General features: G+C 45.0%; 2 protein-coding genes across 8 annotated transcripts in view; both read right to left on the minus strand.

Annotated features, from left to right (window-relative positions):
- The window catches only part of CAMKK2 (calcium/calmodulin dependent protein kinase kinase 2), a 62,385-nt gene extending 60,756 nt beyond the window's left edge, over positions 1-1,629 (minus strand). For 3 of the 7 annotated variants that reach the window (XM_033174273.1, XM_033174269.1, XM_033174267.1), the window contains exon 1: positions 1,475-1,628. The gene's annotated coding sequence lies outside the window, so the exon portion shown is untranslated. Of the gene's footprint in view, positions 1-1,474 lie in introns of all 7 variants that reach the window. The other 4 variants (XM_033174274.1, XM_033174270.1, XM_033174272.1 and 1 more) reach the window with 3 other exon arrangements.
- Positions 1,630-4,214: 2,585 nt separating this feature from the next.
- On the minus strand, positions 4,215-27,623 carry ANAPC5 (anaphase promoting complex subunit 5). Its single transcript, XM_033174462.1, has 17 exons — positions 27,390-27,623; positions 26,543-26,622; positions 23,389-23,498; positions 21,258-21,453; positions 19,207-19,273; positions 18,543-18,644; positions 17,786-17,976; positions 16,111-16,192; positions 15,161-15,250; positions 14,533-14,714; positions 13,033-13,168; positions 11,360-11,434; positions 10,171-10,292; positions 8,440-8,547; positions 5,796-5,943; positions 5,044-5,206; positions 4,215-4,607 (listed from the first exon to the last, which is right to left on the minus strand). Exons 1-17 carry the CDS (start codon positions 27,591-27,593, stop codon positions 4,393-4,395), a joined length of 2,271 nt encoding a protein of 756 aa, XP_033030353.1. The 5' UTR covers positions 27,594-27,623; the 3' UTR covers positions 4,215-4,392.

Consider the following 27,623-nt stretch of genomic DNA (forward strand, 5'->3'; position numbering starts at 1 on the left):
GTTCCATACATTACTCTATTTTTTTTTTTAAATTCACTGTTGAAGCTAAACCCCATTTTCAAACTGGCAGTCAAAAAAACAGGACACCAGCTTGCTCAGACGCTTAGTAAGGGCAACATGCCAGACAGAGCAATGTTTGAGCTTCTCCATTAGCCACGTGCCTGCTGCCTAAACATACCCAAAGCACTTTTTGGGAAGGGGGAGGCTTTGTTTTTTTTCCTCACCTGCCATCACAAATATCCAAAGGTATGCAGCACTGGACAGCAGCAACTGTGTTGGGCTGACTGGGTTTTTGTGTGTGACAGGGAGGGAACATTTCATTTTGTTCAACAGCTTCCAAGCGGGTAAAGCTTTAGCACTTGGAGTTTCAACTGCATTTCCTTCAAAGGTATTGGGGGGGAGGGGATTAAATGTGTAAAAAGGACTAATCAGATATCACACAAAAAAGGAAATGGTTGGAAGGAGGACTCTCCTTTTCTGTTTCAGTTCTCAACCAACACTGGTGGGTCACTATTTATTTACAAATTTGTATCCAGCATTCAGTGTTTCTGTTTGCAGATAATGAAGCCATCATAATCAACCGATAACAAACAAGGTTAAAATAGCAAAAGTATTAAGAGAAAAATAGCCTTTAAAACAAATTGCTGGTTTCAATATCCATTGTAATGAAGCCAAAGTACATTTGAAATAATTGCATTTAATAATAATAATAATAATAATAATAATAATAATAATAATAATAATAATAATAATTTATTTATACCCCGCCCTTCCCCGCCAAACCGGGCTCAGGGCGGCTAACACCAATAAAATCACAACAAAAACATAAAACAGTTCATTAAAATACAGATTAAAATACAATTTAAAACTAAATCTAAACTTCAGCCTCATTTTTAAGTAGCCCACCAATCACCCCAAAAGAACGAAACATCAGGGTTAAACTGAAACCAACCCAAAGGCTAGGTTCTTCCCATATGTTGCGCCCCATGTCTGTTTTCTGTAATTTTTAAGATCCTTGGGGCAGGGACCTGTCAGACCTGTTATTTGTAAATCACAATGTATAGAGATGGTGAGATTGATTGATTGATCTGTCAGGGATGCTTCAGTTGTGATTCTTGCATTGCTTCACATTTCCCTTGCTAGCATACAACCGTATGCATGTTTATTTAAAAGTAAATCTTGCAGAGTTCATCGGGGTTCACTTTCTAATAAGCAGGCTTACAATTGTAGTCCAGTACTGCTACTGCCTTGAGAACGGGCAATTTGCTGTGTATGCAACCTACAGGTTGGGAGAGCCTACACAACTTCTGATGGTTTCCTTCCACTGGGCTGCTTTGCTTCCAAGGCTATGCCAAGAGTTCCTCCCTCCCACCCAGACACACAGGCTCTAATAAAGAGAGGGGTGGCCTATTTAAAAAGACACCCCCGAGCTACATTTCCGCTGAAACAATTGCTCAAGACAGATTTGCATTACCTTTGCATGTGCTAAAAGCTGCTCCTAGGCTCTTCTCCAGCTCCCAGGTCGCATCTGAAGGACTTTGCCATCCAAGAGTTTTCAATAATGCACGAATAAAAACAAAACATCGTCCAGGACTGCTTTATATCAACTGTCTGGTAAAGCTTGCAATTTGGAAACCAGTCTGCCTCCAACGGACTTTGGAACGCAGGTGCACTCTTAGCTTTGAAAATAATGGGTTACCTGCCAACACCCACAGCACTATGTCAACAAAAAAGGATGTTAATCATAAAGCTGCATTGGCAGCGCTAAAAACAACCACCCTCCCAAAACCATAAGCATCCCAAAAGGGGCTGGGACTCAGTCTGGCTGCGCTTACATGGCTGGTGTGAGCTGATTTGAAGGATGCATTAGGCTAAGACAATCAAAAGGAAGTAGGAACATGGGAGGCTGCTTTCAGACCCTTGGACCATTTGGTTCAAATGTAATAATAATCTACACTCACTGCCAGCAGTGGTTTCAGGCAAAAGTCTCCCAAACCCACCTGGAGGAGCCAGAGAGGACTGAACCTGGAACCTGCTGCTTGCAGGGCTGCCGCTCTGCTGCTCAGTATGGCCTTTACCTACACAGTATAGTATGCTATAGAAGTTCCTATATAACATGTACAGCCAACCATAAGGCTACCCTGCCCAAATATATACCGTCAAATAGACATGAAATGCAAAACCAATTTTCTGACTCAGAATTGTGGCAGGGCTCTGTGACTCAGTGGTTTTCTTTTTATTCACTTGCAAAATAAGAAAAAGTAGTTTAGGCCAACATGAGTTGATTCAGAACTCGCCAATCCCAGTTTGTCAGGCCAGTCCAAAAGATGAGAGTACCCAAGGTGTGTGTATCCAGTGTGTGGCCCCTCCTCTCCCTCCCAGCGAGAGGGATGGAGAGAGCCAGCACCTCCCCTGATTAGATTTAAGCACACATGGCATTTTACAACTCTCACCCCAATAAATTTATTCCCATTTTGCTGGTGGGAGAGATGAGGCAGAGATTTCCCAAGGCTGCCCATTGAGGATTTGAACCCGTCTCGCAGGAACACACACACAAACACAACATGATCCATTGGGTAAACACCCTCTCACTGTTATGTGGTCATGGCAGGAACCGTGAAGACTGCATATATGTAAATGAAAAGGGCACCACCGACACAGAGGACCTGCAACAAAATGTGGTAACGTGGAACACTTCTGTTCAGGGTTCAAGCAAGCCAGTTACCCCATCTGCCAGGATACTCCATTCCATTCCACCCACCCCACCTCGCTCAACAGTTTAGCATCTTGTAGTCACCAGGGATAGACAAATCTGCCATTTTCAGGTCTCTGAGTTTTTTATTTCTCCTATCTTCAGTTTTCCACATTTCCACAGCAATTTTAAAAAATCATGAAAATTTCTCATCAATTTAATGTGAATTTCTCCTAATAAACACATTTTTTTGGATGCAGCTTTGACTTACAAGCACATTTTTTGCCAGCTATCTTAACTAATATTCATTTTTATGTCTCCCCCCCCCCGATACATGTATTTTTGTAAACATTTTTAGGTTGAGCTTCTGTCTCAAGGCGATTTACACACAATTAAAAACACAAAAGCAACAAGTGCATTTAAAAGATTAAAACCATGGTGAAGACCCATTTATCCAGCTGGGAAAGGCTGCTGGAACAAAAATACCTTTGATTCTTTCCAGGAAGTGCAGATAATGAGTGTTTGTTGTATCTTGAGGGGAAAGCTATTCCATACAACAGCAGCAGCTGCACTAAAAGCCCTGCTCAGAGTTTCTGCACAGCGGGCTTCTGAGATCTTTGGAGCTTGCAAGAGAAACTCTTCTGCAGACCGCAGCCACCTACTGGGTGTATAAGGGATAAGGCAGTCTCTCGGGTAACCTGGTCCCAAGCTGTACAGGAACTTTTAAGTCAGTATCAAGACCTTGAACTTGGCTCCTTAGCAAATCGACAGCGATGCAAACCCCGTAAGCAAGGCAAATATGCTGGTGGACGTTTCCCCAACAAGCAACCAAGTCCCCGTGTTCTGCACCAGCAGAAGTGCCCAGATCAATGCCGAGGTAGCCCCACATAGAACACACTGTAATGTCAGTATACTTAGGATACATAATGTTTAAATTAATGTGGTGAAGCTGGGGTTGCCTTTGTTCATGTGGTTTCAGATCTCTTGAGACATCCACAAGAGCTAGAAATGTTGTTCTTTTCCTTAGAAGCTGGTGAGGATGGCATGCTTTGTGTAACCTATAAGTATTTTAAGAAAGTGATTGTACTGCACCAATGCCAGGCATACAGGCTCTTAGTCCTTTCTGAGCCAACCGCTTCTGTGTTTGCAAACACAGGGGCGGGGGGAGGAGTCCCACACTTTATGAAGAAATTGCACAATTCGCAAGTAAGTCGCCAATTAGCTGCCCACACAACTAACCTTTTGTGTTCCTAAAGCCTACTTTCCCTACAATGGAGCCACTTGTAAAGCCAAACGCTCAAGTCTCAGCTGCAAGAAGAATGGGGGCAGGAAATCCCCATGAATTGCAGCCAAAGCTAACAAAGTTCAGGATAGACAGAAACATCCTTCTTTGTAGCAAGAAAAAAACAACCCCAAACCAAAAACTTTATTGGTACTGATTTCCAAATGTTGAGGATTGCACAGAACAAGAGACATAGTAATAATCATAATAATAAATGGAAGGAGGTGGGGGAGAAACTCCAGATGCTTTGGACTACCATCTCAACCCAAACATGAGGACAGCACTAGTCTTGGAAAGGCTGCTGTAGAGGAACGGCTTAGGAGGCAATCTATTTGAGAGTTCTCTTGCACAAGTCCTGCTGAAGTGGAACGGGCGCTGAGCACTGCTGTTCTGGAATGAGGCCCCCTGCTCGAAGGGCTCATTTGAAGGCGTTGATCAAGGGGACCCCCCGCGCAGGGAGCTCCTGGTGCAGCTGGCGGAAGAGCATGGCACACTGGTTCCTCTCCTGGGCCTTGCCAAGGCTGTGGAACAGCCTGGCCTGGAGATAAAGGACATCTCGGAGCTGCTCCTTACAGTCCACCTTGGCAAAATAGGTTTTGGCTTCGTTGAGGTTCAGGATAGCTGACTCCAGAGCTGTCGAAAAAGAGCAAAGTTTTTCTTCTCCTGCTTAAACATTTGTCTGTTTCATAAAATCCATATATTTGCCCAACTGTTAAAAAAACATTCCCCCTCAAATATTAAACAGTGAAATATATTAAAATACAGTTGATTAAATAGATTATAAAGCCAGCTGCCTATCTGGGCCTTCAGGATTCTGCATGAACCATGCCTCCACCAGCCACGCCTCTCCTTGGCCCTGCTCTGCCCCCTTCCCTTATCACTTCCCTGGCTGGACTGTGTCCCTGGGCGGAGGATGGAGGGTGGGGTGTGTACCCACCGCTGGTAGCGTCCCCCAAAGGGCTGCCCATGAAGGCCTGTGCCTCTTGGGCTGAGTCCTCCCACCTACAATATATCGTTTCACTCGCATGCCTATGGAATAGAGATGAGAAGGTGCACGGAGAGTTCTTACCTTCCGCCTTCTTCTGAGGAGGGTAGGAGGCAGCAGAGGCGACCTGGCACTTGGCCACCAGGAAGATGGCGGCTCCTTTGTCCAGCACTGCCCCGTGAGCCAGGATGGGCTCTATCGCCATGTGCAAAATGCTCAGCGCTTGCTCGGGAATGCCAAGGATGAGCTGGAAGGGAAGCGGGAGCCCCCAAATGTTAGGCAGAGATCATCACCTGCTGGTTTAGATTTCACTTTGCTGAATTAGGTATTGTGTAGAAGTTAAAACGGGGTTTGGGGAACTTGCGACTCTCCCAGATGTGAGTGGACTACAACTCCCACCATCCCCAATGGCTGATGGGATTTGGAGTCCCAACTGCATCTGGAGGGCACCATGTTGGTGAACAGCTGCTTTAGATCCCACACCCCAGGGTCATTCACTAAGCCCAAGTACAGGACACTGAAATAAATGCCTTTTATTCCCCCCCCCCCATTTTATTATAATTATTTTAGATTTATTTATACATAAATATATATATATTATATTTATTTACAGATAAAAATAAGAACCCCTGGAAACACAGATAGAGCAATCACACACATATAAAATCTATTAAAACAATATGCATATGTAAGTTTTACCATTTCTTTTTGTGCATCAAATTTCAAACTGCAAGCCTCTTGGGGCAAAGGGCTGTCCCCTTATAGCACACTGATAGAGCTGCATAAAGGAGCAGGAAGAACAAAGCAGGTACTGCTTGCACCTGTGCCAAATATACCTGGGAGAAAGCCAAGTTGAGGATGGTTTCGGAGGCCAAGTACTGGAGGCGGTATTCCTGGGATAGAGCCAGTGCCTGGAGCAGGACGGGCAGAGCTATTGTATGGCACAGAGACCTCCAGTAGAGCTCAGCAATGGAGAGGAGGACACTAAGTCATGCAGGGGGGAGCAAGGAAAGAAATACAACAGTGTACGTAAGTAGAGGAGCGGGGAAACCCAACTCTTAGGGACGTAGGAAGCTACTGCCTATCAAGTCAGAGCACTGGTCCCAACTGTCAAGTATGGCAGCAGTGGCCCTCCAGGGTTTCATAGAGCCACAGAAGGGGCCCAAAGGGCCATGGAGCCCAACCCGCTACAATGCAGGAAATGCAGTTGTAAGGACGTTCAGTGGTTGCTCATGAGTAAAGCGCCAAACGCTGAACTTCTAAAACAAAGTTCTTTATTGTGCACAGCTATATACAGTGGAGCAAAAGATCAAACGTCCATCTCATCCCTCCGCAGAGTCCAGGAATGAACCCTTTCGGTTCTTTGTCCAGCAAAAGAGGCGCGGGATTCTGAACCCCCGCCTCCCCCTTCCACGTCCTTCCTGCCTGTGCCCTCGGAGCGTGGGAACCTGACCCCGTTCCCCGCTTTCCCCTCGGCGCTGAGGCTCTGCGATCCTCTCAGAGCCCCTGCACTGCCTTCCTGCCTCTGACTCCCCCTCCCCACTGGAGGAATGGTTGCTTCCGGCGGCGGAGGGGGAGGACGAGCTGGTAAATAGCTTAGGGGTTTCTCTATACTGCAAACGCTCCCGCGACCCTACCAGCAGCGGGGAGGGGGGTTTCCTGACAGCAGTCCAAGAATCCCCGACAGATGGCCTCTGCTTAAAAAACTCCAATGAAAGAGAGTCTACAAATTCCAAGGTAGTCCATTCCACTGTCGAACAGCTCCTACCAGCAGAAAGTTCTTCCTGAGGTTTAGTTGGAATCTTTTTTGTAGCTTGAAGCCATTGGTTCAGGTCCCTCCCTCTGGAGCAGGAGAAAACAAGCTTGCTCCATCCTCCACGTGACAGCCCTCCAGATATCACCTCTCCTCTTCTCCAGGCTAAACATGCCCATTTCCCTCAACTGTTCCTCATAAGGCTTGGATTCCAGACCCTTGACCATCCTGGTCACCCTCCTTTGCATACCTTCCAGCTTCTCAGCTGCGAACTGTGTTGCCCAGAACTGGACACAGGACTCCAGGTTGGGTCTGACCAAGGCAGGATAGAGGGGTGCTATTACTTCCCTTGATCTAGACCAGTGCTTCACAAACCTGGGTCCCCAGCCCTGTTGGACTGCAACTCCCATCATCCTTGACCACTGGTCCAGCCAGCTAGGGATGATGGGAGTTGTAGTCCAACATGGCTGAGGACCCAGGTTTGTGAAGCACTGGTCTAGATCAAGGGAAGTACTGTAATAGCACCCACATTTGAGAAGCACTGGTCTAGACACTATACCAGTGGTGGCGAACCTATGGCACGCGTGCCCAAGTGGGCACGCAGAGCCCTCTCTGTGGGCACGTGTGCCATCGCCCCACTGGTCTAGGCCCTGCGGCGCGAGGGCGAGGGGGCGGGGTCTCCCGAGCGGCGCAGTGTCTCAAAGCGCTCCGCCCGCCCCACCGCTTGCCGGGCGGTGGAACCTTGTGGGGCGTGCGCCGGCGGCGTGTTTTGGGTGCCGCACTCCGCGAGGGAGCCCCGCGGCGGGGCCGAGAAACGCCGGGATGTGGAGGAGCAGCGCCCGCGCCGCCTGGTGAGATGGGGGAGGGGGCAGAAGGGGGCGGCCTACCTCGCAGGGCTGGTGTCGCCCCCCCCTTGGGGGCCCCGAGCCTCGCCCGCCCGCCGGCCCTCCGCCAGGCCTCCCCCTGCCCTGAGGCGGATTGGCACTTTGTGATAAATCATTGGGTTTGGGGTTGCAGTTTGGGCACTCTGTCTCTAAAAGGTTCGCCACCACTGCACTATACTTTCAGAGAGGAGACATACCTATTCCTACCTAGGGACGCTGGGAACGGAATCCGAGACCTTCTGCCTACAAAGCAGGTACTTTACCAGTGAGCCAGAGCCCCTGCCCAGCACTTGAAGCTGGTATTATAGCCCCACCCTTTCTTGCAGGAAACGGAGAGGATAAAACAGAGGAAGTAGTGTGAAAGGAAGCACACTACAAGATATCTGAAGTGATTTACAACCAAAATAAAAAAAATAAAAATGCACAAGGGTTTTATTCTTATTTTTTAAATAAATAAAATAAAATATAAAGTCTGAAGTGATTTACAAGCAGAGTTAAAAAATAAAATATAAAAAAAATACACGAGCATGTTTATAATGTAATCAAAAAACTACCATGCAGCCACTGGTGCTGCCCAAATGCCAGGAAAGCAAAACATTATTTGTTAGTGCTGAAATGAGGGCTGCCCTGGTAACAGGTGGGCCTCCCTGGGAGAGCATTCTGCATGCGGGGAGCTGCTACAGGAAAGCCCTGTGAGCTTCCCCCAGGCTCACGAAAGAGAGAAGGGCCACCCACGCAAGAGGCCCAGCAGGACTCTCAGCCTCACCCCACGGCTGCAGGGCTCTTAGAAGGCTCCCAGGGAAACTCACTTGGGGAGCAAGCAACCGGCAGCTCAATGCTTACCTGATCACCATCTCGGTGTTCTTAATTTTCTGGCAGTGAATCAAGAGCTTCTGCAGGAGTTTGTGTGCCTCAGACATTTGATTCTGTGCTTTAAGCAGGATGGCTTTTCTGGAAGATAGAATCCCAGGAGCCCCCAAAATGGAGTCAGAAGCACGTCCAATTTGCAGTGATTTCAACCGCTCAAAATCTCTTAACTCAAAATCAAAGGGATGTCAAAGTACTTATTTCTGGCTGGATCAAGCGTAAGATTTTATTTACTTGTATCCCACATTTTAGTGCCTTACAGTCACCAACCACTAAAAACAATAACTAACTAACTAACTAACTAACTAACTAACTAACTAAAAACCTCATGTTCTTTTAAAAATTTCTGGTAATTTAAAATTCTGTGGTTTAATTTACATTTAAAATTTTGTATACTGTATTGTCTTTTTTTTATCATAGTAAGCAGCTTTGAGACCTAGATGATGAAAAGCAGGATATAATTTTTCAAAATAAAATACAGACTTCTAATAGTTTAATTTGAAGAATAGATTGCAATGAAGTGTCAATAGTTTCTGATTTAACCCTAATGCAGGGGCTCCCAAACTGTGGTCTGCAAGTTTCATTCAGGTGGCACATGGTGTGTCCACATTCTATATTCATAGTGATTTTAAACTGCATTTTAATTGTTTCTTTTATTTTTATTTATTTTATTTATTAAATTTATATACTGCTCTTCATCCAAGGATGAGTTTACAGTATGAAAACAGAAAAATTCATAACATAGTAACAATCAAACAACCCCTCTTCCCACCAACACATCTGAAAGTTCATAGAACTCAGCAAGGCAAAAGTCACCTCGCCATGGCAAAAGCCAATTGGCATTGAGCGACAGACTTTTCAGAAAGGGGGAGTTAGAAATTTCCCTCTATTTATGGGCTCACGGGTGGCATCCTGCCCTAACCAGAGCATTCACACTGCGGGCCCAGAGCAGCATTGTATGCAGAATGCAGCCTGCTCAGATGCTGCGGAGGGAGGGGGGCACGCAGGGCAGCAGGAAGGCCCAGGCTCAATCTCTGGTAGCACCACCATTTTACAAAGGAGTGGATGGCAAGCGAGGAAAAACTGCCTGAGCTCCAGAAGAGCTGCTGCCAGCCAGAGAAGACAAAACTTGGCTAGGTAGACAAATAGTAGAACTGGAAGGTATGAACAGAGGAAGCTGCCTTACACAGAGCCAGACCCTTGCTCCATCCAGCTCAGTCATATATACACTGACTGGCAGCAGCTCTCCAGGGTTTCCCACAGGGGTCTTGTGCAGCTTCACCTAGAGACGCCCGGGATTGAACCTGGAACCTTCTGCATGCTCTGCCACGGATGTGTGGCCTTGCCTATAGGGAATAAGGAAGCATGCTAGTTATGTTTCTCTCTCTTCTTTAAAGAAGCAAGTTTTTCCAAGCTCTTAGGGCTGCACAATGGGTAGTGAAACATCCAGTACTGGCAGTCCACGCACTCAATGGCTGAGGGCCAATGAGGCTTTTCCCAACTCGTGCGGTAAAGCATTACTAATGTATGTACAAAATGTCTTAAAGGATATTTTTTATTTTGATTTTCTACAGTGTAACAGTGGGGAAAGCTAGCGCAAGTAGGAAGAAAGAAAGAAAGAAGAAAGAGGAACACAATGCCTTATCCCACAGGCATTTTAATCCCATCAGAAGAGGCCCTTGTTCCTGCAGGTTTGTGATCTCTTACCTGTAAACCCCTTCAGTGCTATTCAGGGCTGTAATCCCAGCCACAAGGGAGCCAGCAACATGGTACTTGCCATCGTTCATAGCTCTGTCAAACTGGATCTTCTGGTCAAACAGCATCCACAGCTGGATAAGAACATTTCCGGATCAGGTTAAAAAGAAACAGGAGTCTTACTTACACACACACACACACACACACACACCTCATAAATATATGAGATGCCAACATCATATATTTCACAGGGGTACTAACATTTCAGGTCCTGCTTTCTTTGGCCCGACACAAATTGAAGGGTGCTGTAGCCAAGATGGCCTTGACAGAACCCAGAGGATGGGGTGCTTGCTTTAGCAGAATGAGTCAGGTATTGTTATCCTCCAGGATGCAGTCGTCTGGCATTAACCGCGTCACATCCATGCATCCGGAAATCCTTTCCGATATTCCTGGATCAGGTGGCATCTCTTTTTCCAGTTCACTCATCCCTGCAGTCCCCTCCCTGTCCATTTACAGAAGGGAGTCTTTCGCCCAAGTCCTTTGCTTAAACATGTGCAGTGTGGAAAAGGACTTCCTCTTGCTTACCCTAAATCTCATGCCAATCACCTTCCTTGGAGGACCAAGGAGAGGAGAAGGAGAAAAACTTTCCTTTCTTCACACCATGCATAATGGCATCACTTGCTGCCTTATCTCTAAACCAGGGCAGAGGAACCTGTGGCTTCTCCAGATGTTGCTGGATTGCACCTCCCACCTTCCCTGAGCACTGGCCATGCTGGCAAGGGCTGGAGGGAGATGGGAGAGGGGCCATGTTACCCTTTTTTTCATCAGGTGAGCTGCTCCAGATCCCTGATCGCATTTTGGGTAGGGTTTTACTTTTCACCTTTTTTGCTTGTCTTTCCCCAGCTGTACATTAGCCTTTTTGAGATGTGGGAACCAGAACTATTCTCACTCAAGTCTGCAGAGAGCTTCCTCCAGGTGCAGCATGAGAATTTAAGAGGTTAAGAAGGCCCCCCAAATCCTAGACACAACACTGTTCAGAAATGCTACCCAAAGCAAGCTGAGGGTTGTTTCTTCTTCTTCTTCTTCTTCTTCTTCTTCTTCTTCTTCTTCTTCTTCTTCTTCTTCTTCATCATCATCCCTATGTCATAAAAAGACAAGTCTCTGCTCCCAAGGAGCTTACAGTCCAAACACTGGGCCTCACCTGTGCATGCTGACTGTTGGGAGGAAATCTCTCTTTCAGGTGCTTCAGTATTTCAGAGGCTGCTGTAAAATAGCCCTGACACAAACATACACAGAAAGACAAGACTGAAGTAAACGTTCAAGAAATTGGTTCTCAAAATAAAAACATTTGAGATCTACAGGAACTCCAAGAAAAATATAAGATTTGGGGAACAATCCTGCTAAGGATAAGTGCTTTTAAGTCACACTGATTTCAACAGAAGTGAGAACTCTCTCACTGAAAGAGCCCTAACAGAACTTGCCTTTGACTGGACTCTGTTCTTGACTATTTATTTGGTTTCTTTTTTATTTCCTAACCTGCCTTTTTGCCATGGTACACAAAGCAGTTTACAAGAAAAATAATATAAAATGCCCCCCAAATTAAACAGCCTGAAAATAAATAACTGATGAACACACCATTAAAACAGCAACCTCTTGCAGATTATCAGCAAATAACTGATTTTAAGAGCAGGTTTGGTTTTCTCCTCTTTTCATATCTACTTTGTCAGATGCAGAAATGGAATATTTAAAATGGCTCTACCTAAGCAGGAGCTGTAGAACCTTCTGGGACCTGGGAACTATTCTCCATTAGACTCACTTTTTCAGGTGGAACCCCCAAAGCACATCATGGCTATACTTGAGCAGTCATGGAAAGCTATCAAACATCCGACACTTGCATGAGTATCCAACCACAGGGTTCACTTGACAAGGGGACTCCACAATGGGCAAGTGTCATCAATTTGCTGACGCCAAGGTGGTGGTCTGATGGGAGCTGCTCTTTCCCAGAATGGGAAACCTAGAGTCCAGACACATCTTGGAAGTGGGCACCATCCATTGGTGTCCTGCATGGACTGTGCAACAGATGAATTGATTGGCGGGTGGGATAGTAGTACCACAAGGAGAAAAAGCAGCCCTACTGGATGAAGTGGGAAAGGGAGTGGGGCCTAGGGGTGATTGAAAAGGCTTGGAAGTCTGACAGACAAGGGAGGCAAGCAAGCATGCTTGCAGCAGATTCAGACGACACCCTGAATATATATTATTAGACATTATCTTAGGGCTGCCATACGTCCCGACAACATTTGGGCTCAACAACTTTCAAGGTGTCCTGGTTTTTACTTTTTGAAATATGGCAACCCTTATACTTATAAGCAGCCCCCATTCACCAAATGGCCCTAGGGTGGATTACAAGGCCATCCATCACAACTAATATAGAAACAATACTTTTATTAAAATTGTAATATTAAAAACCACAGAACAAAGCAATAACAATATTAACAGAACAGCAAAAGGCTGGTGAAAAAGGCTGAGCAGTGAGGAGAAGCCCAGGGGGGAGACAGATATTCCTAGGCCTCTGAGGCCCTGGCACATATTGTCCTCTCTCTTCCAGGAGCTAAAGGCTGGAGCAAAAGCTCTCTCTAGCAGCAAAGGGGTGTCTTTCGAAGGCTAAAGGCAGCCAGAGACTTGCTCTCCTAGTTTAAAAGCCAAATTTCTCCTTGGTCTTCCCAGGCTGTCCCAGAGCCTTTTAGAACCAAGGTGCTGCTTCAGGGGGAGTGAAACCTCTCCCTCCAGCCTCCAGGAAGAAAAAGAACTGCCAGTTATAGAGCAAATGACTGCGTGGAACCAGAGCATGCAGTCACACACACACACACCACACACCTGCTCCGCGTGTAGTTCTGCCAGGTGGCACAGCACCACAGCAAATGATTCGGTGTTGTTCTGCTGCACGCCCACGTTCACGGCCTCCAGGCTGTTCATGCTCAGCAACATCTGGGCCTGTTGGAGGGCCATGGTGCTAAGGCAAGAGGAAGATTTGAGTGCTGAAGGATGCTAGCCACAGACCCAGCACCTCAGGCTATGTGCAGAAGCATCTCATGTACTTTGCAGTAAAAGATAAAATAAAATCAGACTATGCAGAATTGGATAAGATGACAGGAAGAATTTGAAACCGACGGGACCAGGAATTCCTGAAGGATTGGACTAAATTTGAGAAATATTTGAAAGACAACTGTAAACAACAAATTACGCTAGTAGGTTTACAAGAAGTTCTGTAAGGTTAATTTTAGGAAATATTACGAAGATAATTTTGGAAGGTAATAATTATTGTGATAAAAAGTAATAGTGAAGTTGGTAATACAAGAAAAAATTAGGAAATTTGAAAATCCTGAGAAGTGGTTGATGGAAGTCAAAAATATGTATAAGAGATGAAAATTATTGGATGTTTAAAAGAATGTATGTAAAAATTTAATAAAAAATATTTTAAAAAATAAAATAAAATAAAATCCTTTGCCAGCAAAAATTTTTAAAAATATATTTTTTTGGCACATTCCCTTTTTTTTTTTTTGCAGAGTTTATTTCAATTCTGCTGGTTGTGGGGATGACAGAGAAACTTCGTAGGGCGATGAATCCCTGCTTCTGACAGCTGGAGATCTTCTCCAGCATTCCCTGAAACTGCTGAGGTTTAGTAGGGACAAGTGAGATCTGCAACAGAATGTTGCAGCATGGGGTGCTGCTGCTCGGTGCTCTTGGATACTCCATCCCACCCACCCAGGCCAAATTAGTCAGCATTCCATCGCCACTGAGCATGCTCAGTTCTTTGGGACTTCCCTGTAGGGTAACTGGATCTTCTTCTGGCAAAGTCAAGTTGTACATATACTTAATAAAATAAGTTGGGTTGAGCTGTTTTTTTGGCTTCTCCCACCTGAAGCTGTTTCCCCCCCTGGAGCATGTGGGCCTGCTCCGCAGCCCTGGTGCAACCTACGGCAAGAGGGAGACACCATGCAACAGGGAGCAGACAAAGCCTCTGGGGCAGCCAACTATATTCAGATTTTTGGTACTTCTGCAGCTGATGGGGTTCTGCCAAGCCTGCTGGTCAATCTTTCCTGTGCATGAATGGTGCCACAATGGTTACATATGCAGCAGCACTCACAGCTCAAACACTGGAAATAGAAGGAATGGTTGCCCACAAGCTTCCGGGGTTTTAGAATTTTTATTTTTGCACCCACCCATTTTAGAAACTTTTTGTTTTTAACTGACAGAAGAGATTATCAGGAAGCCTAAGTCTGTGGCCAATACCACATTCAGCAGCCTTTCCACATTCCTGCAGAATCAGGGCACGCGGCAGGCAGGCACAAGCGAATGGATAAGGGTCTGCTCTACCTGCGACCGTACAGTCTCCAAATGGCCGTCTTCTGGGCAATGCTGATGTCAATGAGTTCGGACAAGCTGTGTTTCCAGTGCAAGAGGTCGGAGTCCTTTAAGGCGCCCATTAGTTTGTTGGCAGTCTTCCCCGCAAAAGCTCTTTGCTGAACCAAGGACTGGATCCCCAGGGAAGCTAAATACTAGGAGAAAGAAACAAAATAAACAAAGTCACAGAATTTGAAAAGGGAAGCAATTACTGTAGAAAACGAGAGCCCCAAGCAAACGACAAGAGCCAAGTTCGCAGGGCCAGAGTTTGGAGAAGGCATGCAGCTCAGCGGCAGAGTGCCTGCAGGAAGTCCCAGGTTTAGTCCCTGGCATCTCCAAGGACAAGGTGTGTTTGGGGGAGCGCAACTGGGAACAGGGTGCTTTTGGGTGTGTCACCCCAGTTACAGAACCTTCTCCCTAGGGAGGATTGCAGCCCAGCATCCAATGTATTATTAAAAAGGGGAAATCTGCTGTGAATGCCCTTTACAGTTGTAAAAACTGCAGTTTTGCTTATTGCTAACAGCCCTTAACACATTTAATCCAAGGGCTGTGTAAAACGGTTATAATGACAAAGGAATAAATAAGGGTGGGCGAGACATACTGGCAATCCGAAATAGACGGCTTTCTTCACAGAGTGCTCCAAGAGCACACAGCTGTCCGACCTTTTCTGCTCCAAGATGTACAGCCAGCTCTGGAAAGTGAAGAGTTAAGGAGGGGTGAATAAACACTGTTGCATAAGTTTAAATCAGTCTTTCCTAACTTGGTGCCTTCTAGATGCTTAGGAGTACATCATGTGCTGGCTGGAGCCGATGGGAGATGTAGTCCAAAACATTAGGACACCAGGTTGGGGAAGGCTGGTCCACGGGCACAACAGAGGAGCAGTAGATTCTCTTCTTTTATAGATGCCTGCAAACTGCCTTTCAGGAGTCAAGCATGCCAAAAGTGAGCCTCACATTAAGAATGGATGCCAGTGGACCACAAATCAATGGGACCCACAAAGTTATGGTCATAGGTTTTGACAGTGGTTGATGCTGCTTCTGGCTGTTTCACAGCTTTAAAGTTTTTACTCTGCCATTGAGGCAGGCATCTTCTCGCTCAGATTGGTGCCATTTAAGGGGAAGGAAAACCTATAAAAGCCAAGGCATTTGCCAGTAAAGATTTGAGAACAGAGTTTAAACTCCTACAGGCATTTAAGATCCCAGGGCAGTGTTCAAATGGTTAAGGAATACAGATTAAGCAAAAGAACGCTTTCACACAGCCATACTTGTTAAGGCCAGAACCGGCTGGAGGCAAAGACTGAGCTTTAAAACCTAACAAGTCAATTGTTTTCTTCATTTCCTCTTTTAAACTAGATGAAACATAGGCTGGATGGAAACAACAGATCACAATTTTAAGCTGTTTAATAAAACCAGCCAAGATTTTTGTAGACCTGCAGCCTGTCTGATCCTCAGAGTTTATGGCAAATAGGAACAGCATCTGTGAAAGCACCAATAATGGAAAGGAAGTGAGCAACAGTTCTGTCACACCAGCTGAAGGCTTCCATCATCTTACCAGGCAATGCTGCAGGCAGACATGGTCATTGGACTCCTGAGCGATTCGGATAGCTTCCTGAAGGGCTAGCTCAGCCTGCTGGCTACAGTCAAAGGAAACACAGAGGTAGCCAAGAATCTCTTCATGCAGACTCATCCAACAATGAGATGTCACAGGCAGGGAGGTGAAAAAGCCCAGGGATCTGGTAGGACCAGGGTCTGGAACCATCAGGGGCCAAAAAGATTGTATCCCATTGTTGATTCCCTACCCCTACCAGTGGACTTCAGGGTTAGCAATAAGTAGAAACTTGATGCTAAGAGCTGGGAGAAAGCACTTCTAATCCACAGTACACTCTGGGAAATGCAACCACAGTGCTAGGGATCAGCTCCGGAAGGCAGAAGCAGCAGTGGTAGCAACAGCAGCTGGATATGTCTGTGTGGAGATCAGCATAAAGACAATCCCTCTTCCCCCACTGACACGCTAAGGTCCCTTCTTCTCCCTCCTTGGTTCATTGAAAAAGTGGCTGGCTCTCAAGTCTTGCTGGGGGTGAGTTGTGCATCGTGTTTTAGAGAAACATTCAGTCTCAGTTGATTCATTTTCAGCACAGCAAGGAAATGAGCAAGTGAGCGAGATAACCACTTCAATAGTGTTAAAAACGTTTCATCCATTAATGGAATGACAAAGTTCAGGACACATGCTTAATCAAAGCAATCCCGTCAGTTGCTGTTTATTTGTATAACCACATTTCATATCAATTTTTTTGATATTATTAAATGAAACTCAGTGAGTTTGGGTTGTATCCAGCTAGGCCAGGCATGTCCAACAGGTAGATCGTGATCTACTGGTAGATCACTGGACATCTGTGGTAGATCTCTGGTAGATCACTGGCTCCTCCCAAAGAAGCTCAGCAACTTTGGCTCCCCTAAAAAAAGCTCTACATCTTTGCCCTGAAGCCCCCAAAACAGGGCTTTCCTTCTTTAAAAAAAGCTCAACTTTGATCCGAACCCCCCAAAACATGGATGGCTTTCCTTTCTAAAAAATAAAATAATTTTTTTTAAAAAGCTCAATAACCTCGACCTGAACCCCTACGGTAGATCACTGCCAGTTTTTAACTCTGTGAGTAGATCGCTGTCTCTTGGAAGTTGGCCACCCCTGAGCTAGGCCATGCTCCCTGTGGCCCCACAAAAATCAAAGGAGTCAAGTCAAAGTTTATTCATTCAATGGGCCCACTCAAAGGCTGACTTCACTGAACAAATCCTGTTACTCATGTTTCCCTCCATTAAAATACTGGTGATGATTTTCTTTCCAATTTCCTATTACTATTTTATTCTTTACCATCATCTTATCACTACAATTTTTATTTTATTTTATTTGTTACCATTACCGCTAAGGAAGGGAACTGTAAAAGAGATTACCATATTGCATACCTGACCTCCCGGGAACCCCCTTGTGCAAAGGTGGCATGCTGAGAGGGCCTTCTTCCCCTCCCCAAAAAAGGCAGAGAGCTTTTAAGTGCTCCGCCTTGCTTACCAGGCAAGTGCCGCTCAGCAAGGGGGCTCTGGGATGCCCTCGCAAGATCTTGTGGGGCTGTCTTGAGTTCACATGAGATCTCTCAGGGGGAAAGCAGCAATGTGGCAGACGGGGGGAGAAGATCTCATGCCAATTTGTGCAGCAGGAGGAACACGAAGGAACTCACTAGTGACCAAAGCGGCAGTGCAGCGCAGCCAGGTTGAGAGCTGCATATCTCAGGCTCCGCCCGCAGCCTTCGTCACCGTTGCTTTTGCTTTCTGCGCCGGTGAGAATCAAGCGGTCAAAGTAGTGAAGGAGGCTGTGCGTTGAGCTGAAGACATCTTGGACCCGAAGGCCGTTCAAGTAGCTTAAATAATGCTGGAAGTGAAAACAGCAGCAAACAACAGCTTGTGAGTGATCAGAGGCAAGTGGAATGGCCACAATGAACACAGATTTAGTGCACAGTAATTTGGTGAAAGGTTGTGAGGGGGTCACCCAATGATAAATCTAGGGGCCATGAGGCCAAGAATCTGGTGGGCTAATTTCAAACCACATTACTTTCCACTTTCCTTATCACTGCGGTCCCCAACCATGTGCTCCTCTTTTTCCTGCCCATTCCCCCTTTCTCAATTTCCCACCCCCTCCTTCTTTCAGCATTCTGTACCAATTCCCATTGCTTTCCCAGGTGCCCTACCTTTCCTAGCTGCTAATTTGTTGACACATTCTGCTTTTCTGTATGCCCTCCTTTAGAAACAAGGCACCTCAACCAACAACAGCTCTGCTGCCTGACCTGCCTAGGGCATACTAGCTCAGCCAATGATGGTCAGAGGTGTCACTAAAACTGTTACCAGTGCTACCAACACCAAGCTGCTGAGTGTGCTGCAGTACAGATTACACCAGACTGCACAGGTGGTGGTGGTGGGGGGAAACCAAACCAAACTTACCGCTTCAGCAAAATCTGGGTTAAATTTTAACAAGCTGTTCAACTCCTTTTGCAAAGATGCTGGAGAGAGAGCTTTGGTCTCATCATTTTTCAATAAAGATGCCTGGAATTAAATTTAAAACCTGTCACTTGAGCAAGCAGACAAAGACAAGCATGAATTTGCTGGGATTAAAAACCATTTAATTTTATTATCACCACAGCAACAGAATCCCTTCCACATCAGGAAGAAAAGGGTGGTTGACAGCATGTTTACAAATGACCATGGAGAGATTTAGCCAAAGCTTTGTTAGGCTACACTCAAAAGAGAGGCTCTTGCTAATTTGATTATGAGAGATGAAAAGCGGGCTTAAGGGATTCAAGCAAGAATGGCTCTCAAACATACCTTTCATTCTAGCATCCAGATGTCAATGCAACTGAACTCAAAGGCTGGGATCCAAAGCCCTTTGAAATTTTCAATCACATCAACAATATATTCCAACAGAGTGAATAGGTATTAAGGTGTGGGGAAACAGGACAGACCTCACATGGCATTTTAAAGACACTAAGAATGGAGCAAGCAAATGTGTCTGGGGATAACCAGGTGCCAACATGGAAAAGCCCCCCTCCCCAGAAGCCGCACCTCTGGTTCACCCGATTGGCAGGTTTAAGATTAACTATTAACATACCTGTTGAGAGAGGAAGTATTCTGCTTGCTTCTGTGACAGTGGGCCATTGCAGGATATTTCTTCCTCCCTTGAGACAGAGCAAAAGACCCACTGTGAAATTCCTTCAGAATTCTAGGCCTGCTAATAATTACAATACCACCTTACCCCAAGGCTACCAAAGAGGCTGAAATGGCTTTTCAATATGCTCAGCCTATTGAATCATAAATGAAGAAGTCCTGGGGGTCAAGCACTACTTCTGGCCTGAACCACTCATTCACTCATTTTCAGCCCCTCATTTGCAATATGGGTGTAATATCAACAACCTCCATGACTTCCCAGGGTTGTTGTAAAAAAGATTGAGATAATGTGCCTTAAGGAGTTGGGGGAGGTGGAAAATGAGCTCAGAGAGACAGCACGTTTTGCATGAGGAAGATCCTAGATTCGACTCTTGGCATTTTCTGTTAGAAGGATCTAGTCACAGATGATGGGAGAGACCTTTTCTCAAGATTCTGGATTGATTTGCTGTGCCAATTAATGCTTCCTTGTTATCTTGGAAAAAAGGGACAAGTGAGGTGCCACGGGGTTCTGTCCTGGGCCTGTTGCTGTCCAATATCTTTATAAACGATTTGGAGGAAGGAATTGAAGGGATGCTCATCAAATGTGCAGATAACATAAAGATGGGAGGGGTAGCTAATGCCACAGAAGACAGATTTGGGATTCAAGGTGGCCTTAACAGATTGGAGAACTCAGCCCAAACTAACAAAATGCATTTCAGCTGGGACAAATGTAAGGTTCTACACTTGGGCAGGAAGAAACAGCTGCACAAATATCTTATGATGGGCAATATCTGGCCTTACCAGTAGTACCTGTGAAAAGGATCTAGGGGTCTTAGTAGACCACAAGCTTCACGTGAGTCAACAGTGTGATGCAGCAGCAAAAAAGGATAATGCTACTCTAGGCTGCATTAACTGAAGTCAAGTCTAACATTCTAATCAAGGGAAATTATAGTCCTGCTCTATTCTCTCTTGGTCAGACCACACCTGGAGTACTGTGTCCAGTTCTGGGCGCCATGATTTAAGAAGCATATGGACAAGCTAAAATATGTGCAGAGGAGGGCAAACAAGGTGATCAAGGGTCTGGAAACCAAGCCTAATGAGGAACAGTTGAAGGAATTGGGTATGTTTAGTCTGAGCGTGAGATGAGATATGGTAGCCATCTTCAAATATCTAAAGCAGTGTTTTTCAACCACTGTTCCGCGGCACACTAGTGTGCCGCGAGATGTTGCCTGGTGTGCCGTGGGAAAAATTGAAAAATTCAAGAGAATTACTTTATATATAGTCAATATAGGCACAGAGTTAAATTTTTTAACATTTTCTAATGGTGGTGTGCCTCGTGATTATTTTCATGAAACAAGTGTGCCTTTACCCAAAAAAGGTTGAAAATCACTGATCTAAAGGGCTATCACATGGAGGATGCAGCAAGCTTGTTTTCTTCTGCTCTGGAGGGTACGACCCGAACAAGTTACAAGAAAGAAGATTCCAACTATAAACACCAGGAAGAACTTTCTGACAGTAAGAGCTGTTTGACAGTGGAACAGACTCCCATGAGAGGTGGTTGACTCTCCTTCCTTGGGAGATTTGAAAGCAGAGATTGGATGGCCATTTGTCATGTATGATTTAGTTGAAATTCCTGCACTGCAGGGGATCGGACTAGATGACCCTCAGAATCCCTTTCAACTCTACAATCCTATGATTCATATGGCTGTGCTGGCAGCAGCTGATGAGAACTGTAGCCTAAGACATTTGGGAGGACACCAAGCTGACAAAAGCTGCTGGAAGGATTTATTTGTTTAGGGGGGCTTTTAATGTTTAATAGATTATTGCATTTTAATGTTCTGTTGGAAGCCGCCTAGAGTGGCTGGGGAAACACAGCCAGGTGGGCAGGGTATAAACAATAAATAAATAAATAAATAAATAAATAAATAAATAAATAAATAAATAAATAAATAAATAAATAAATATTAATCAAAGCAGGGCAGAGGCAAGTTTTAGAAACAAATCTTAGAAGCTTACCTGAGAGGCCCATCAAATTCATCTTTCTCCATCTTCCCTTCTAGCTCCCCACACTGGGTCAGTTCCATCTCAGACTCGTCTCCTCCGCTTTTCTTCTCATCGTTTTGGAAGTACTGCTGAAGAGCCGTGTAAAGCTTGTACACTTGGCTGAATGAGAGCTTGTTGTATGCCAGGATCATGTGGCGCAGGAACAAGCCTACAGAGAGAGGGGAGCGGGATCTGTTTCTTGGAATGTATACCAGTGTATTAACATGTCATTATTTCCCTCATATCTTGCAGTACCCACTCACACCACTATGGGGAGCCAGTCCTTTTAACCAAGATAAGCGTAAAAGGTAAAGGTAAAGGGACCTCTGACCATTAGGTCCAGTCGTGTCTGACTCTGGGGTTGCGGCACTCATCTTGCATTAATGGCCGAGGGAGCTGGCTACAGTTTCCAGGTCATGTGGCCAGCATGACTAAGCCACTTCTGGCGAACCAGAGCAGCGCACGGAAATGCCCTTTACCTTCCCGCCAGAGCGGTACCAATGTATCTACTTGCACTATGACGTGCTTTCGAACTGCTAGGTGGGCAGGAGCTGGGACCGAGCAACGGGAGCTCACCCCATCGCGGGGATTCAAACCACCGACCTTCTGATCAGCAAGCCCTAGGCTCTGTGGTTTAATCCACAGCGCCACCCGCTGTGTACTCCACACTAAAAAAAAAAAAAAAATTAAACTACATGCTCAAATAAACTCTAATTTTGCACTCTGGATGAATGATGCAACTTAAGCAAAGCAAATCCATCTTGTTTTGCATAGCTTGTTCTGGTCATGAATAGTGGTTAGGAGCTCGGTGGCTCACTTAACATGCAACTCCAATCACTAGAAACCATATTCAACCATAGCATTGGCTTCTGAGATTTTAACTAACACTTCCCATCCACTTTTCTGTATATCTTCACAGGCATAAGGATCAGAAACTAGTAGACTCAACTCATAGAGAACTGAATTCTTTGGTCTCCAGTTTTCCTTTATACCCACAGACTTTCAGCAAATGTATAAACCCACCCATTCCTTTCTGACCTCTCTGCTAGCCACTCCTTTTATAGAAGAGTTTCTCTAAGACAGTAAAGAATTCTCAGATCTCCTCATCTCAAACCAAAAGGCTTCTTTTTCCTCTTTCTCCCTCACACACAGTTTCCTCCATGGTCTCCACTAGTGAAAACTTAAGTGAATTGGGAGTCAAATCCAGGGAAAATGAGAATTGTCAAATGTTTAGAAAATGACAATTTGGATGACAGGCAGAGATTAGGAAAAAGAGAATTGTGGGGGAAAGAGCGGAGGGGGGGAGGGGGATGGATGGCTGTCAAGACAGAACAGAGTGGGAGTGGGGTGAGAAATCACAAGAGACACTAACTTAGGTTGAACAAAGGGAATTGAAATCGGATTGTCTTATGGAACTTGTTGTATCGTTTGGGGTAACCCGGGTCCAGGGGTGAGGGGTGAGGGGGTAAAAACAGATGAGATTTTGGTTAAAAAACGTAATGTTCAATAAAGGGATATCTTTGGAAATCAACTTTAGGCTAAGGGGTTAAAATGTAAAGATAGAAAGAATGTATGAATTTAAAGATAGGGTATAAGATGTAAAATGAAAATTGCTACAAATGTACTAAAATGGACACAATGAGGAGGGAATCGGGGAAGTATATACAACAATGTATTTTGAATTATGAATGTGAAAATGTTTAATTGGTTGTTAAATTTATAAAAATGATTAAAAATTTTATATATATAAAAAGAAAACATAAGTGAAAGGCTGCTTCTCACCTTACAAAAATTGGTACACTGAAGTCACTAATCAAAACCATGTTTTGTGCAACACGCAGGTATTGGGAAACTGCAGCTTGCTGGAGTTTTAAAAAAAACTATTATCAGTGCAAAATATCATCAGGTGTGATAAGCTACACGTATGACTCTTTGGAATGTTAGAAACAGCTTTACCTTGAAAATATGAGGAAAGTGAGAGAAGCGCTGCTTTCTTTCCCCTGCCCAGGAAGAAGAGGTGAGCACTGTGGACCCAGGGCTCTGGCAGCCCCTAATGATAAAGAGAGGCTCTCCGAAGTTTTTAATATAATAAATGATACAGTACCTACAACACTGGTTTTGTGAACTTCTGGTTCTGTTCCACTGAATGCCTCCGAAAGATCATCAAAGAATTGTTCCATATCTTTCAACTCCCCTCCTGCCATTAGCTTTATTCTGCAAGTGATACCACCACACAGAGAGTCAGATCATGAGTCCATCCAGCCCAGTACTGCCTACTCATATTGGCTGAAGCCCTCCAGGAGTCTCAGGCACAGGCCCTTCCCATCACTTGCTGGAGATGTCCTGGACTGAACCTGGGACCTTCTGCATGCAAAACATATGCTAGTCCATCAAGCTATTTTCCTCTCCCCAAAGAATAATGTGGGGAAAGGGGCAGGGGGCAGCATTCATTTAGAAAGTGGCATTAAAATTTGATCACTCTGGAATTTCTATTATTATTATTATTATTATTATTATTATTATTATTATTATTATTATTATTATTATTATTAGAATTATGTGCCACAGAACAGGGCCAGAAACAGACTCAGTTAAAAACAACCAGCTCAACAATCTGTATTTTCTGGGTATACAGAGCACTTGGACGAGCACACTAAAATACTAGAAATGACACCATTACATCATGCTACTCTGTTAGTTTTTTGGGGATTTATAGGTAGACAAGTTCTCCACACCTTTAAACTCTATAAGCAAGCATTTGCGACAGAGAGTTTTAAGTTGTTTTTTTAAAAAAACAAGTTTCAAATAAATGACTTTTTAAAAAAACAAAAACTAGGTGTTATACAAGTCTGTAGCCAGGATCCAAAGAACTACATAATTAACTCTATTATTAGAACTTTTTAAACAGTGAAAGTGACTTCCAAAGCAATTTGTGATATGACATGAGGGCAGTGATGTCTGTTTTCCCAAGACCATCCCACAGAACATGTGCACACCAGAACTCTCAGAGTAGCTATTTAACTCCTCAACAATATGTCATTTTCTCCCAGCAGTGGCCAAAACAAATTTTATAAGTCAATGTTCCAATCCTTATTTTCATTTGCCCAAGGGGACATCCTTCTGGGGGAGGGAGATTTCAGCTGGAACATATGTTGTGTGACTCCCCTCCCAGAAGGCTTCTCTATAAAGGTTATACAAAGTCCTATATAAACAAATGCAACTGCTTCAAATTTTTAAAGAACAGGATATAAGCAATGTCTGGAGTGAGCTAAACCCATCAGACATATTCATAGTGAGTTCTAAATTCCAAGTGCCTATTCTGATGTAGCCAAAGCAGTACCATTCTTGTGTTAATTAGTATTTATTGTTGTGTATTAATCGCCTTCTAAAAATGTCCCAGTTCAATGTAGAAAACATAATAAAAACAGGTAGGTAGCCGTGTTGGTCTGCCATAGTCAAAACAAAATAAAAAATAAAAAATTCCTTCCACTAGCACCTTAGAGACCAACTAAGTTTGTTCTTGGTATGAGCTTTCGTGTGCATGCAGTTAAATAAACAGTTAATTAAAAACAGTTAAAAACAACAGATTACTTTAAATACAATACAAAATTAATGCATATGGCAGAGACCTATTCATTCAACTGAGACAGCTTGAGACAGAGTGGAGGGCTGTCGGGGCTTGCCAGGCTTTTTTTTTTTTTTTTTGGCACTTGGCCCTTTAAGTAGGCCTCACTCCACACCAACAGGCAATGACTCCTGGGGAGACCATAACTGGAAATTGTCTGGAGACTCCCGTTGTGGGAGGAGGTAGGAGCACTTTCCATTAGCTGTCTGGTGGAAGAGAGGGAAACCTATTCCTGTGCCTTACGCAGAATGAATGTGGTGCTGGGGGTATAAAAAAACCTTAGGGAGAGGGATGAACGTCCAGAGGAGGGAAATAGGCTGGATGCCTAAACAAGGCAGTTCTACAGAGATTGGATATGGTTCTTGCTTCCTCACTGGAAGCTTTCTTCAGCCTGGGCCTAGACAGAGCCCCCCCCAAACACCTGGAGAGGCATAGAAGCCCTCAATTTAAGCCTGCCAAGAGTACTGCTGCAGAATAACCCTGCCCCCTGTTGGAGGAGAGTCTCCCCTGGAACCCTTAGGCAGCTCTAAGATCTGAATTGCTGGGATTTAGGACTGACTCCTGAGAGGAATGAACTAGAAAAGGGAGAGGGAGACATGGACACTGAAGAAAGAACTACAGTCGTACCTCGACTTACAAGCAACTCGACTTACGTAATTTTCGAGTTGCGAACGGGTCCTGGAGCTAAAAAAATGGCCACCGCTTCCGAAATTTTCGAGTTACGAAGGGAAAGCGGCAGCACGATACCTCTACTTACGAATATTTTAATGCGGTTTTTTTGACTTGCAATGTTTTTTTCCAATGCTAGATGGCGATCTTCGACTTACAAATATTTTGACTTCCGAAAGCTCTTTCGGAACCCATTCTTTTCGTAAGTCGAGGGACCACTGTACAGTGGTACCTCAAGTTATGAACTTAATTCATTTTGGAGGTTTGTTCTTAAGCTGAAACTGTTCTTAACCTGAGGTGCACTTTTGCTAATGGGGCCTCCTACTGCCGCCATCGCGTGATTTCCATTTTCATCCTGGGGCAAAGTCTGCAACCCGAGGTATTACTTCCGGGTTAGGAGAGTTTGTAACATGAAGTGTTTGTAACCCAAGATACCACTGTACACTCAAGCAAACCCCTTGAAGAAGAGGCATCATCCAGCTTGGAAAAACCCGTGACACCCATGGTTTGCAGAAGTACACCTGCACATGATGTGGGATGGGAGGGGGGAGGGAACCCTAAGGTGGGGAGAACTAAAAAGCAGTCCAATGAGGTTTGAGCATGCTGAGTGGCCATGCAATATTGACTATTATGGGCAGGGAGAGAAGGAGAGGCAGGAAAACTGGGCTGGAGAATTGATAGAGTTTCCTGGAAAATGGCATTGTTGGCTTACTGCATATTAAACCAGAACATTCTGCACTGCCCTTTGGTTTGCCCACTTGTTTAAGCAGCCACATTACTCTGTTTCAGGTTACTTAGACAATGCAAACTTTAGATCAAAAGTCATTAAACCTACTGCTACGTCAATTTGTCATGTCCTTAACTACATACTTGTTTAATTCTGCTTGAAAAGTATTCAGGGTTACGATTACCCGGCAATAACTCTCATCTCAATTATGCTTATGGAAAGAACAAATGAACTTACCTTATTTGAACAGAACTCGCTAAGTGAGGGCAGCATTCTTCAATAGCTTTAATCAAGCGAGACAGTGTCATATCAGGCCCCTAAATAAAGCATATGGAGAAACACAAATTAGTTAACAGCAATTTCTAGATGAATACAAAAGTAAAGTGTACCAGCACAACATCTATAGCCATCTTTACTACTACAGGAAAGAATGTGCCCAACTTTGTTTGTTGCACTTGCACTACAAGAATTCCCAAGTTGGCTAATGAAAGAAAGAAAAATAACGAATAGCTCCCTATGCATCCAAAGAACCCTACTGAAACTCCACCTTCCTTGTAACTATTAAAGGTTCAGCAGCCCTGTCTTCTTCACCTGGTTACTCTGGCACCACCATCAAAGGCAGTCCTACTCCCAATGCTCATTTCACTGTATCTCCAGTGAAGACAGGCCAGAAAACAGAAGAACAGAAGAGCACTGCCAGAGCTAAACAAAGGAAAACCCTGACACCACTAGTTAAACCTAACCTACCTCACAGTGTTGTTGTGAGGCTGAAATGGGGAGGGGGGGGGAGAACCATGCACACCACCTTGAACTCCTTGGAAGATGAAGGTGGTGTATCAATGCAATGAACCAGCAAACTAACAAATAACAAACCATAAGCTTTCGCCGACGACAGTCCGCATGGGCATGAATCTGATGCCCCCGTTTATGTGTGTGTGTTGGATAATAAACGGCGAGAAGAGAAAGAAATTAAGTGCATAAGGTACAGAGCTAATCCCGCGTCTGACAGCGTGGCGACTCGGCCAAGTGCTGCCCCGCCCCCTCCTGCCGCCCCCCCCCCCCGCTTCCCGGCGCCCTGCTCCACCTGCAGCAGAGGCAGCAGCAGACGGTTGAGCCGCCGCCTCTCGAGCAGGCTGAGGTGCGGCCCGGCCCGGCCCAGCTCGCCGATCAGCACCAGCAGCGACATCTTGTACGGAGTGACCCAGTCCTTGATGCCGAAGACGTTAGCGTGCACCACCCCGTTGGTCATCATGGGGTTGAAGTACAGGCTCTCGTGCACACTGGCCATAGCGGCGCTCCGCTCCCGCCCAGCCGCCCG

This window comes from Lacerta agilis, chromosome 17 (assembly GCF_009819535.1).
Source record: "Lacerta agilis isolate rLacAgi1 chromosome 17, rLacAgi1.pri, whole genome shotgun sequence".
In the NCBI taxonomy this organism is placed as follows: domain Eukaryota; kingdom Metazoa; phylum Chordata; class Lepidosauria; order Squamata; family Lacertidae; genus Lacerta; species Lacerta agilis.